The sequence below is a fragment of the Ischnura elegans genome, chromosome 13 (genome assembly GCF_921293095.1).
Source record: "Ischnura elegans chromosome 13, ioIscEleg1.1, whole genome shotgun sequence".
Lineage (NCBI taxonomy): Eukaryota > Metazoa > Arthropoda > Insecta > Odonata > Coenagrionidae > Ischnura > Ischnura elegans.
In genome coordinates, this window is record NC_060258.1 from 14,520,810 (window position 1) to 14,534,994 (window position 14,185).

At 36.7% G+C, this 14,185-nt stretch overlaps 1 protein-coding gene across 1 annotated transcript in view; it reads left to right on the top strand.

The window, feature by feature from the left end:
* LOC124170035 overlaps positions 1-14,185 on the top strand; it is a 31,810-nt gene that overhangs the window by 12,038 nt on the left and 5,587 nt on the right. The window contains exon 4 of the mRNA XM_046548721.1: positions 7,414-7,566. Coding sequence (XP_046404677.1) covers positions 7,414-7,566 — 153 coding nt within the window. The remainder of the gene's footprint in view (positions 1-7,413; positions 7,567-14,185) is intronic.

Sequence of the window (14,185 nt, forward strand, 5' to 3'; positions counted from 1 at the left end):
CTGGCAAATTACTTGTTTTCACTTGTTAAATCCACAATCCATAGAGAAGTAGTACTTTATTACAAAGGAAAAATAAATGACGTACAATATGCACAGGCCCTTAAGAAAAGAATTATCAAGAGGCTTACCAATGAAAAGGCCTACCACTATCAAAATGGAAATGAAAAATGTTTCCTAAGCATATGGGCACACAATAATGTGTTCATTGAACAAAATACCGGGAATATTAATGAACAGTGTCCGCTATTTTGTACTAATTAGCGGCTAATATTATATCCACCAAAAGTGAATTATTTTTGGATATTTACGCATAATCCTGGTCAGTAATATGATGACTAAGTATTGGATATAAAATATTTTTAAAAAGCTTAGGATGATTTAGGTACTCCCCTACCTTGGAGTATAATAATAATAATAATAATAATAATAATAATAATAAAATAATAATAATGGAAAAGTATGAAGAACTTAAAAATGAAATCAAGAGATTGTGGAAATCAGATAAAGTACACATAATACCCATCATTATCTCCGCCACAGGAGTAGTGCCTCATTCACTCCATCAAGGTCTTCAAACTATTGGACTGCCGAAAAACTTGTTTATTACCATACAAAAAGCAGCAATTTTAAATACTTGCCGGATTGTCAGAAAATTTTTCAAAACAGAGTAAAGAGACGAGAGTACTTGGTGATACCCGTACCTCGCCTAAAACCAGCAAAAATGCTGTGAAAACATAAAAAAATATAAAATAATAATAATAATAACCAATAGATACTCCTGAGTTTTTGGTTAGAGGATGCACTTTTCTCCTTCCCAAAAACGATGCAAATACAGATCCTGCAAACTACCGACCAATAACCTGCCTACCAACCATGTACAAACTACTTACTTCAATACTCACCAATAAAATCCAAGCTCACCTCGATGCGCAAAAAATAATGACAGAAGAGCAAAAAGGCTGCTACAAATTTTCAAAAGGATGCAAAGACCAATTAATAATAGACTCCATAGTAACGCAACAGGCCCTGAAGAAACAGCGAAACTTAAGCATAACTTACATAGACTGTAAAAAAGCTTTTGACTCGATACCTCACTCTTACTTACTGGAGGTACTTAAAATATATAAAATTGCCCCAAATATATTAGCCTTCCTTGAACTGATAATGCAAAAATGGTCAACAACAATTAAATTGAACACAACAAATGGAACGCAGCAGTCTAGAACAATATACTTCCGCAAAGGGATATTCCAAGGCGACTCCCTCAGTGCTCTATGGTTTTGTATGTGTCTAAACCCTCTAAGTAAAACACTGAACCATACAGGTTATGGGTTTAAGATAGCCACAAGCCCGAAAAACAACAACTACACCCTAAATCATCTGTTATACATGGATGACTTGAAGCTGTACGGGAACTCGCCCATGCAGTTACAAAAACTGCTAACCATAACTAACAATTTTACTAAAGGCGTCAGAATGGAATTCGGTATAGACAAATGCAAATCCATTCATCTACAGAGGGGAAAACTAACAGCCACAGATGGTTATACCCTCGATGAAAATACTTTAATAGAAAACCTTAAAGAAACCGAAAGTTACCGATATCTAGGCATTGCCCAACTAATGGGCATACCCCATACACAGTTAAAAGACAACATAAAGAAAGAACTTAGCAGCAGAATAGAAAATATCCTGAAAACGGAACTTCACGGGCGGAATAAAGTAAAAGCCATCAATACTTTTGCAATACCAATCCTTCTCTATACCTTTGGAATTATCAAATGGACCTTGACCGATCTTAATGAAATAAACAGAATTGTGAGAACCCTTCTTACAAAACACCGTTTACACCACCCAAAGAGCTCCACAGAAAGAGTAATACTTTTCACACATGAAGGAGGACTTGGTATTCTTGATGCTGTACAGCTTCACTATAAGCAAATTGCTGATCTAAGACAATACTTCTATGGCAAAGGAGTCAAATGCAAACTTTTCGAAATAGTATGTAAAACAGACAGTCACTACACACCACTACATCTAAGCAACCGTGAACTAGACATCCCGAATCAAACTACAGAACAACTTATCAATCAATGGAAAAGTAAAGAGCTTCATGGGCACCATCCTCATCAGTTAAACATGCCTCACATAGATAAAGAGGCTTCAAATATATGGTTGAAACAAGGGAATATATATGGGGAAACAATCGGATTTATGAGGGCCATTCAAGATCGCATAATATTGACGAGGAACTACAGAAAGTTCATATTAAAAGAAAACATAAACAGCGATCAGTGCAGAAGATGCAAGAACCAATCTGAGACAATAGAGCATATTATGGGAAGTTGCACGGCTCTAGCAGCAAATGAATATACCAGTAGACATGACAATGTAGCTAAAATCATGCACCAAGAACTGGCAAGAAAAAATAGAATCCTGGACACCGATGAACCATACTACAAATACCATCCACCTGATGTTATGGAAAACAATGAGTGCAAACTATACTGGAATGCAGAAATAAAAACTGACCGAGCAATTAAAAACAATAGACCGGACATAGTTATAATAGACAAAATAAAACGGCACACTACCCTCATAGACGTGACAATTCCCTTAAACCATAATGTACAGAAAGCACAATCCACCAAAATTAACAAATATGCAGAACTTGCAGCAGAGATCAAAGCCTTGTGGAAGATGCAGTCAGTAGATATATGCCTAATAGTGATAACAACCACAGGAATCACACCGTGCGAAGTTCTACACCAGCTAAAAAAGCTAAACTTGGAGAAAACTCTACCAAAAATACAAAAGTCAGTCATCCTGGACACCTGTCATATTGTCCGATGGTTCCTTTCAATAGAATAATTACGGAAGTAATAACAAAACACAGCTGAACTTGACTTGGTCCGTTCACTGTGAAAAATCCTTGTAAGATAGCAAGAGGGAAAAATGAAAATAATAATAATAATAACATCTATAAAATTCTCCCAGAAGTTATTAAATGTCTCCATACTGTGATGAAAAAATGGAGCACCATCTTGCACATAAAAACTGACGAGGGTCTTTTGCAGACGAATAATATCAAAATCAAACGGGGAATATTTCAAGGTGATTCTTTGAGTGCGTTATGGTTCTGCCTTGCGCTAAACCCTCTATCAAACCTCCTGAATAATACTCAATATGGAGTCAAAATAAAAGGAAAAGAACCAAGATGCCACACTCTATCGCATCTCTTCTATATGGACGATCTCAAGCTATATGCAGGATCTAATAATAATCTAAATCAATTAGTCCGTTTAACTGAAATATTTTCTAAGGATATAAACATGGAATTTGGAATAGATAAATGTAGAACTATCACAATATTCTTAGGTAAAGTACAAAGGAATGATATTCCACTACTGGATGGGCAAATAATAGAGGCCATGGATGAGGGAGATACCTATAAATACCTAGGATTCCAACAAGCAAGACGACTAGACCACTCTACGATAAAGCAAAAACTTTCGACTGAATTCCAAAATAGAATCAAGAAACTTGTTCGCACGGAATTGAACAGCAGAAACCTCACTAATTCAATTAATACCTTTGCCATCCCTCTCCTGACATACTCCTTTGGTATAATCAAATGGTCACAAACAGATCTAGACGACCTACAAAGAAAAATTCGATCCCAAATGACGGAGAAAAATATGCTCCATAAAAGCTCAAATATAGAGAGGAGCACGTTGCCCAGAAAATTTGGTGGAAGGGGTATCGTAGACATCAAGAATCAGCACAACTCACAACTTTCTCAGTTACGGAAATATTTTTTCAGCAAGAAATCTACCTCGGATCTCCTGAGAACTATCTGTGACGCAGACAATAAATACACACCGTTAAACCTATCTGACGAAAGTATGCAAGTTAGTGAAACCACTGTTACTATAGACAGTAAAATGTCAATATGGAAAGCTAAATCCCTTCACGGAAGACACCCTCATGCCCTGGAGGCCCCTGAAATCGATAAAGATGCATCGCACGAATGGCTCAGGCATGGGCAACTCTTCCCAGAAACAGAAGGATTTATGATCGCAATACAAGACCAGGTGGTGAAAACAAAAAATTATGAAAAATATATAATTAAAAACCCAAATTTCTTGGATGACAGATGCAGAAAATGTGATAATGCCTCTGAGACGATACAGCACATCACAAGTGGATGCACTAACTTATCTCAAAAAGACTACCTACACCGTCACAATCAAATATGCAACATCATACACCAGAAATTAGCTCTGAAGTATAAACTCATAGAAAATGGAGTTCCTTATTATAAGTACACACCTAAAACCATCCTTGAAAACGACCACTGTAAGATTTATTATGACCGTTCAATTATTACCGATAAAACAGTCCATAGCAATAGACCTGATCTAGTAGTACAAGATAAAACTCACAATGAAACGTACTTGATAGACATTACCGTACCTAATTCGCATAATATCACTACAGCCTACACCAGCAAAATGGAAAAGTATGAAGAACTTAAAAATGAAATCAAGAGATTGTGGAAATCAGATAAAGTACACATAATACCCATCATTATCTCCGCCACAGGAGTAGTGCCTCATTCACTCCATCAAGGTCTTCAAACTATTGGACTGCCGAAAAACTTGTTTATTACCATACAAAAAGCAGCAATTTTAAATACTTGCCGGATTGTCAGAAAATTTTTCAAAACAGAGTAAAGAGACGAGAGTACTTGGTGATACCCGTACCTCGCCTACAACCAGCAAAAATGCTGTGAAAACATAAAAAAATATAAAATAATAATAATAATAAACACACATTCACTCACACAAACATACACAACAAGATCCTTTGTTGGGGCTGTAGGGACCTCCGCTAAGGATTCTTGCTCCACAAAAAACCGGTAATCTTCACAGGATGGACCTGTTAAAGACAGCCAGTGATCCGTAGAAACACTTGCACTCAATAAGCATTCACTCACCTGTGGATGGCTTCGATGTTCCGGGAGAAAAAAAGGTTTTGCTCCAAAAGAGCGTCGTCGGGGGGGTTCGGCAAGGGGACGAGGAAAACACACGTATACGTATTTCAGCTACAAAGTAGCCCTCTTCAGCGTGCTGAAGGAAGAACCAAATGCACAAACAACACTACGCTGAAAGTGAAGGGGACGGGAGGACAACCAAAAAATATAACTAAGAATAAGAAAGGGGGAGGGTTGAAGATGGAGGGGCCAGTGGGGAGGATGAAAACAGTATTGGGTGTTAAACGGAAGATGGGTACCTATAGCAATAAGGGTAAGAGGGGAACGGGGGAGGGGAGTGAAGTGATTGGCTAGTGGCGTACTGGGGTAAAGGAGGAGGGAGGAGGGGTTGAGGCGTAGGAGAGGGTGGAGAGAGGGGGGTGTTGGATTGTGGGAAGGGGGGGAGTGAGGAGCTTGAGAGAAATTTTTAACGGTCGTTGAGAATTGGCAAAAATTCAAATTTGAAAAAAGTTTTAAATTTTAACTGTTGAAAATGTCATGTTCAGAGATGATAAAAAAGGGAACTGTGAGGGATAGGTCCATGGTCGCTGTTAACGATTTTATTCTTGTTTTTGTACATATATAGACTTTCATAGGCGTCTAGTAAGTGGTTGGGTGTTTGTTTGAGTGATTTTAGATAGTTTTCTGATGTTACATGTCCAGTATCAATTACATATTGAGCCATACTAGATTTTTCTGGCCTGTTGTATCTGTTCTTTGAATCTGGTCTTAATATTTCTACGTGTCTGACCAATGTAAAGGCTTTCACAAGAAGAACAAGAAATTTGACAAATTCCAGATTTGTTTTGTGTGTCAATTTTGTCCTTGGTATTCCCCAGTAAATGTTTCAGTTTGTTGTTGTTGTTGTTACTAAATGCGATTTTTGTGTTTACCGTTTTAAAAATCTTCTCTAGGCCTTTTGTTAGTTGTGGGTGGAAAGGAAGTTTTATGTAGCGTGGTGTTTGGCCACTTGCCAATGTAGTGGAACTATTTAGTAGTTTTTTAATTTCTGTTTTTTAACTAAATTGTCTATAAAGGATTCTTTAAATCCATTTATTATTGCAATGCGTTTTATGTTGTTTAGTTCTTTTAAATAATTAGTTCTCCCAAGAGGAATATTTATGAGTCTGTGGACGAGGATATTAAAAGATGAATATTTAGTGCTAAAGTGAACAAAAGGGTCCCGATGAATATAATTGTAGGTGTGGGTAGGTTTACGGTACATATCAAAAGTCAGTCTGTCATCTTTTCTGGTGAGTAGTAAGTCAAGAAAAGGAAGTTGATTGTTGTTTTTAATCTCATTAGTATATTCAATGGTGGGGAATAAGCTATTTAAATCACACACAAATTGATGTAAGTCATACTTATTGGTGTCAAGATGGCAAAAATGACATCTACGTATCTTAAATAAATGGATGGGAAATAATTGAATTTACTTTTAAATGTGTTTTCAAAATGAGTCATGAAAACATTAGCAAGAAAGGGCGAAAGGGAGTTACCCATGGAAGTTCCGAATTCTTGTTTATAATATTTGCCTTCAAATGAAAAATAAGATGGAAGTTAGTAGGGTCGATTTGGTCACCCTGGGTAAAAACATGGCAGTCGACTAAGCACTGAGGTCACAATGACTATCGCAGACACTGTTCATTCACAAAATTGGAACACGATCAGTGTATTACTGGTGTACCCATACTGAGGTACATAAGTAAAGTATGCCAGACAATATTTGTGAATTTCAAGTCGGCATCGATCATTCAGTATTTTTCTCGTCACATCAGGAAATTTAACGTTAGTAATCCCAGTACCAAACGTTTCTCCTTTTCAAATGTGGGGTGTTAGCTGGTTAAAACTATTAACCTTTTCTGGAAGACACTTCTTTTTACCTGAGAAAAATGTTTTCCTTCCAAATCTCAATCAAGGGAGTTCATACCCTATCATTTTAATAGCTTTTTCTCAAACTGATTAAAATTAAGGTATGTGCAGATTTTGGCTCATTGGGCATTCCCGTCACAGTTAGGCTTTGCCAGAAGGTAGGCAACTTGCCACACAATTGTTCGAATATATTTAAATTTGTTCGTAAAAAATGTGCGTACGTCAGTGTTAAAAATTTTGGGTCACAAAATGGGTTTATTAATTTTTTAGGAATAGGAGTTATGTTGTCGCACCCTGAGTTTCAACGTGATGAATTTATAGCCACTTAGGTGCTATTGCCCAGCATATGTGCTTCCCCTATTGGCAGGGTACGTGACTTGCAACATTAGTGTGGGTGATTCGATCATTTAAGTATCATTTTTAAATTTAGGAGGAGGCCTTGTGTGAAAATGACTTTTTCGCTGTTATACAAAGATGTTAATGTGTGACGTTTGTGTCATTTCCAGGGCTCTTCACCTACATTGGAATCCTGGCATCACTAGCATCTTTTTCTTGGACCCTCCATTTGTACCACTACGTACAACACTACGATGGACTCGTGAACGACTTGAAGTGGTTTCACAGACTCACTGACTTTGTGGCTCACTTCTTAATCGTGGGTAAGCACTGCTTTTTAACATTTTACATTGTATTTACTTATTATTTTCTGAATGAGCTCCCAATTTTACCACATTTTCTTATACCCTCTAACTTGTTTTTCATTCCGGGAATAACATTGCAACTCAAATTTAGACCAATTCTTGATTATCTAAAGAGCTAAAATCTTCGGGATTGCTCAAAATTGGATTACAATGCAATGTTCTTATACTTTTTCTACCATTGGAAATGTACCTCGAGTAATATTTCGAAGTCAACATTACATATGGTGTTCTAAGCATGGCCCATAAAATCCAGTGAAGGCGCTGTCATTTCAGTATGTGCAATAAATAATCTGCTTTTTAAACGTAAAGTACCTCTATCTTTTTTTTTTTGAAGTTAATCTTGAACAGAAAGCTACAATCAACGATTCCTTTAGTGACTTGTCCTGAAAATTATGCAATCACTTTCAAAAGTCTTAGGACAAAGGTTGTGGTGACAATTCTGCTTCTCGAGAAGTTTTTAGCTTCCCTTACTCTTTTTGTTTTCCGTGGTAACTCAACAGAAATATTTCATTTGCGCGTGGAGAAACATGCTCTTAGAGCGATATTTACATGTAAATTGATCATTCTGTTTCGTTTAATGCCGGATTTAATGATTATTTCGTGTGCATGTACTACGTACTTGACCCGGTTTTCAGTTGGTTTCTTTTTTACGTATTATAATGCCTTCTATGCAAAGAGTTACGGTGGCCTAGTGGAGTAGATGAGCGGCTGATATTGTGATGTGTGCTGGATTGAATCCCCAAATTAGAATTTTATGGTCATTTTTTTCAGGCCCTCCACTTTCTTTCTGTTTTTTTTTTATATATTAAAAGCCATTTTAAATTTCCTGTAACAGCATCACATACTTTTCTTTAGCGTAAGGCGCCATATACAAGTTAAGCTGTGGGCTAGTGTGGCCTTATCCTTTTTGAGATTGACAACATTTAAAAAGGAAGGTATTCGAAAAAGTCTCAGCCGGTGGTAAAGAGCAGATTTAAACCCGGCGTAAGCGTTTTTGAACAGTTCCAAGATTAGCGCGAGGAGTCACACATTTCGTTTCATTAGTAGAAATATATATATTTTGATAATATTGATCTTGATTATTTCTCATAATTCATTTACTTCGCACTATCCTCGGTTGTTTTGATTGTGCTATCAGATTTGAAAACTTTCTTGAACCTTTGTGGAATGTGCGCATTTAGCGATCATCGCTATTGGTTAACCTACATTTTTGTGCGTCATTATGTGATGTCTTACTTGAGTAAAATAGCGTAATAACCTTCATTATTCTCACATATTACTTCACTAGAGTTTCGTGCTAAATGCGTTCTATGGTTTTCAATTAATGCAACAATCCAACTTATCTCCCAGGACGGATTCGTCCAATTAATCGGTGGGCTGAAAAAGAAAACTTGTTGAAATCATTCCCAATTGTGAATGCAAAACCGGGAAGGCCAAAAAATCTAACCATTTATTATAGAGGCACCCTTTTATATCGTAACTGCGTTAGGTCGAGCCCATTTTTTGTATTTCCGGTATCAATATTTTTATAACAATCTTTAACCAATATATAAGTTTCTTGTGTATTTTATAGAATGCTTCTGGCATTACTTAAAAATCCATAACACTAGCTTTTTCATTGTTGATTAGTTAGAAGGTTTGTCATGGGAGTCCTATACCTATTTTAGTCATAGTTGGTAGCATTACTTTGATAATACAATCTCAATTTTTCTTTCTCGTGAGCAAATTAGCAAGCACGATTCTAATTTTTTAGTAATCTAAACTTTTCCTCGCATGAGGAAATGCTTATTCAAAAACTTGTGTGCATTTTGGGATTAGAACCGTGGTCTATGTAGTTAATCAACGCGCATACCATGTCACCACGTCAATTCAATTGGACGCAAATGAATGATTAGAAAATATTTTTCAAGTGGTATCAATTGAAACGTAAATCGTGGAACTGTAAACCATGGCAAAGCGAGCAAAAGAAAAGCGTATGAAAATGCCAGTTTAAATATTTATTTTCACCGTTCTCTTTTAATTGTTGTCATAAAACCTCTTTATAAACCATGCGTAAGAACTAAATAATAATGATAACAATCAATACGTGGAAGACAAAGATTTTCGTGGCCAAAAAAATTAGTAAAAAGCCCTGAGACTTTATCACGGAAATCTAATACCGCTTCATCCTGTCACGAATTTCTAGAATATGAAAATTGAAGGTTGACATAGTTTTTAAGTAGTAATTATAGAATCAGGACCTGTGCATTGTGAACAATGGAATGATAAAATAAAAGAAAGCATGTGGTTCACAAGCAACTTATCGATAATTCAGAACCAGTGTTGAACGTCTGAGCTATTGAAGAGCAAAGGAGCCCGCGGTTGAGCCTTACGGGGACAGATAATAGACATAATAGGTAGAGGGCGGAAATACAGTGGAAACGAGACTCCAGGGCGGGCTCGCAAGGTTACACTCCTGGGGCAGGGCCGGTAAGCACGGTATTTTCGCCTCTGTACCCAGAAGGGGGAGAACGGGAAGGAGAAAGGAAGGAGGCGCCGCCGCGATAGGAGCCCGACGACGCCTCCTGGGAGTGGATACGGAAGGAAGGGAAGGGACGAGGAATTCCGCACCGTCACGGAGGCGGACGGGTCCTACCATCCTAGCGAAACCAGGCAAAGCCATTAATGTTCTAACGACCTTGAAGGATTATTCTATAAGGAGGAATAATTCAACGATCACATCGTTAGATGGGGCGGAAATACAGTCACTTAAATGACTGGGCTGCTGAATTTGTCCCAGAATATTGTTTGTTACTGGGCAAGGCGTTTCAAGGAAGACGACGAGTCGCTGATAGACAGGCGAAGGAGTGGCTGATCTCGAGCCATCCATAATTTCGAGGCCATCAGGATTCCCCATTTGATCGAGGATGATCATTTGTGTCACTAGAGTAGTTGCCTTATCTTGGGGTGGGCAGTTGTGATGCAGCTACGCAAGAGTTAGAAGACAAGTGATGGAGCTTAGTGTTCAAATCCACAAACCCTCCCTCAAGCCATTCCTAACAGGCTGATCAAAATATTCAATGCCGTTATTCAGCGGGCACAATATACTTAGAGAATAGTCTTTTTGGAATGTCACCATTTTTGTTGACGAGAAAAAATTTCACAACATAAAATAATGAAGAATAAAACTGTGAAAGAAATTCAAAGGATCCAAACACGCAGAAAATATTAAACCAATTCTTACATTTCGTGAATTGCTAATATTTTGTCCTTTTATTATATTATGACTCAAGGTGATTCATACGAGTATTAGAGGATATATGATATATCGGTGAACGAATGCATAGAGAGATTGATAGTATTTTGCATTTTAAATTATAAAATTAATCTATTATAATTTATGATAAATTATTTCTTAATTGAAGTTACCCAGAACATAGTTTGGATAGTAACGTAAGGAAAAGAGTGACACTTGCCGTTGGTATGAGTACGTCAACGCCGAGGCCAGGTTATTATCAAACCCTTACCACTGGCTTGCCTTTTTTTCGAATACCGAGATTTAGGCTTATGGTGTATAACCATTGGCTTCTATAACTACCTCGCGAAGGGGGTGATCAGCATGCTGATCATTATGGAAAATCAGCAAAACAAACAACCAAAAACAATGGAAACAGAAATTTATAAATTTTCAATAATCCACTCATACGGATGACCCTTTGTCGATAGTCTTAAACAATTATGTTAATACCGATGCTGAATATTATGCACACTTCATCCTCCGGTTACGATTAACATCTTTTCCAAATCCATTAATTTCATAACATCATAGCCATTCATAGAAATTATACGTCTTCTCCTATCCAATTCCTACCTGTATGACTCATAATCGTTAGAAAAAGTGTATGATGCTGTTACAGGGAATTTAAAATGATTTTAAATATATGTAGAAACACGAAACGAGTTTATGACCTTAAAAAATATGAACAAATAATTCTACTGCGGAATTCGACCCAACATACAGCGCAATCTCTGACACTTGTTCACTCCACTAGGTCATCGTAGCTGATTACTGTGATGGCTTTATAATCTATTTACCATAAAGACCACTTACGACCACTCATTAATTCATTCATTCACTCACCTATACAAATTTTAGGGGTGAACGAGACGAGATACGGCAAAAAGTCTAATGAAGACCCCCTCTAAAATTGTCTGAAACCCCAGGAAAAATTATGAAAACACTAAATTTACAATTATTTATCCGTCTATTCAATTAAAAGTGGGTATAGGGATTAGTTCAAAAAATGGCCACCAAATTCCAATGGCGGCGCGGTAGTCATACAAGCAAAGAATCATAGCAACATATTTGTTTATGCAAACGAGAGGAGCTAAATTGGGAAAGAAGATAAAGGAATTATTACGAAAAACTGATAAATATAAGGAAGGAAATTAAGAAAGTAATATTTGAAGTGTCTATTTCTTTGCGTCTTCTTTCCGCAAGAACAAACATCTGTTTAAATCAAAGCGCATTCAAATGAAAAGCGGAGAAGTATAAGGTAGGAAATTAGTTGTTGTTTTTGGTATATTACATCGAAAGTGTGGTGGTTATTAATTTCAAAGTTAACAGTGCACTAAATGCCAATGTAGAAATATGATTCGTGCTGTTGACTATAGTTTGTATCTTGTTGGCGATACACGATTGTAGTAGAAAGACTTTCAAACAAGTCTTACATAATATAGGTAGGTAAAATGATTTTATTTTCATTTTTAGTGATAGTGATAACTTTTTATTTTTGTTTACGTTCTTCTTTCCCTTAATGTCCTTTTTAATGTATAGTGTTATCCGTGAGCTGCAGGAGTGAATAGGCAGTGAATAATACAATATGGAAGACAAGTGCAACGAAAGGTATTTCTTATTCAATTATTTGTCTTGCGAAAATCACGTTTCCTTAAGTGACTAAGTTATTCAACTGTGAAAATTATCGAAATCTTGACATTCACAATGTCTTGTACACCAAAGGCTGTGATCCGTTACTCACCAGATTTATTGCGCATTGCATTGGATATTAAAGCTGAGATATTTGCGTATCCCGATTCATTAACAAATCACGATAAATAATATTTCGATAAAATTCGTCATACTAGCCCCAATTCAAGCTAAGGCGCATTTGTTCTAGGTATTGATAGTCCCTACGTAATTCGCTTACGAAGGGGAACAGCTGTTACATCTTATTCGTATATCAAGAACTTGGTTGAGTTTTGTGGAAAATAATTAATAAACGTGTTTTTCATTGTAATACGTAAAGTCATTATGTTATGGTATTACGTATGCATTGGGTGTTACAGTGGAACGTGGTCTCAACGTTTTTTGTAGTTGAATTGAATAAGTAGAGAAACTCGTAGAAATTTATTTTACGTTTTTAGCCCCTCAGAAAAACGTTTCTCTTTATAAATATTTGCATTCATATTGTAGCCTACGTACCATGCGCTCGTTTTACGTGAAAGTGGAAATATTGCGTATACCTAAGCTAGCCAGCTTAAGAGTAAACGATCCTTAAGTAACAAGTTGCAAATAAAAAGTGTAAGACCTCCCACAGCAAGCATAACAGGCCGCAGGCCTTTTTCGGGGGGGGGGGGGGTAGGGGGGTCAGAGCCCCCCCAGCGAGCAAAGCGAGTACGTAACATAGAAACCGGCAGTGAAAACCAGGGCAAGAATGTAGTATTTGTGCACTAAATAATCATTAAATCCTACGTAATTTAAAGCAGAAAAATGAATTCGCAAGTAAAATATCCATGTGAGAGCATATTTCTTCACGCGCAAATTAAATATTTTCGGTGAGTAACTTCAACATTTTCGTTTATTAAATACGCAAAAGCCATTTGATTGATACATAAATGTTGGCAACTTATTGTGGTTGATGAACGATGTAGATGCAGCAGTTTTCCCCCGGTTGAGTTATAAAGTTCATGAAGTTGAGAAAACGGCTAATTTTATGGTGCGTTGGGTCTTTTATTGCACTGCTGTGTCAACATTTTTCAATTTCTCAGAAACAAAAAATACATCAGGATTTAGAATAAAAGCTTCTTCGTTATTCATCACTTATATTAATCAATGCTGTACCATATATACATACAAAGTACAATAATTCACAAAGTATAGCGGTACATCATTTTGACGACGACAGTGACTATTTTGTAGGTATCCTATAGGAGTTCTATCTGTAACATTAAAAACTGAATTATCTTATGGTTATAGTTAATCTGCCCTTATAAAAGCGGCCCCAAAAGCACACAACCTGTCAAAACATGCACACACTTCAGAAAGCATGCAAACAGAACACACCTTAAAACTGTACATGATATGAGGTGGATAATACTCAAAGTATGATTTGGAGTGAACGTCATAGCCTTTTGGAGCACACATTAATTTCTTCATTTAAAGATAAATTAAAAGGTTAATTTTAATCTGTTTACTAGATCATTCTTTCAGTTACAAATTAAGCTCAGTGCTTAAGCAAAAATTTGTGAAACTAATAATTTATTCATGCATGACATTGGAAAAAGAACAAGAGTACACGAGGCCATTCTATACAATAAT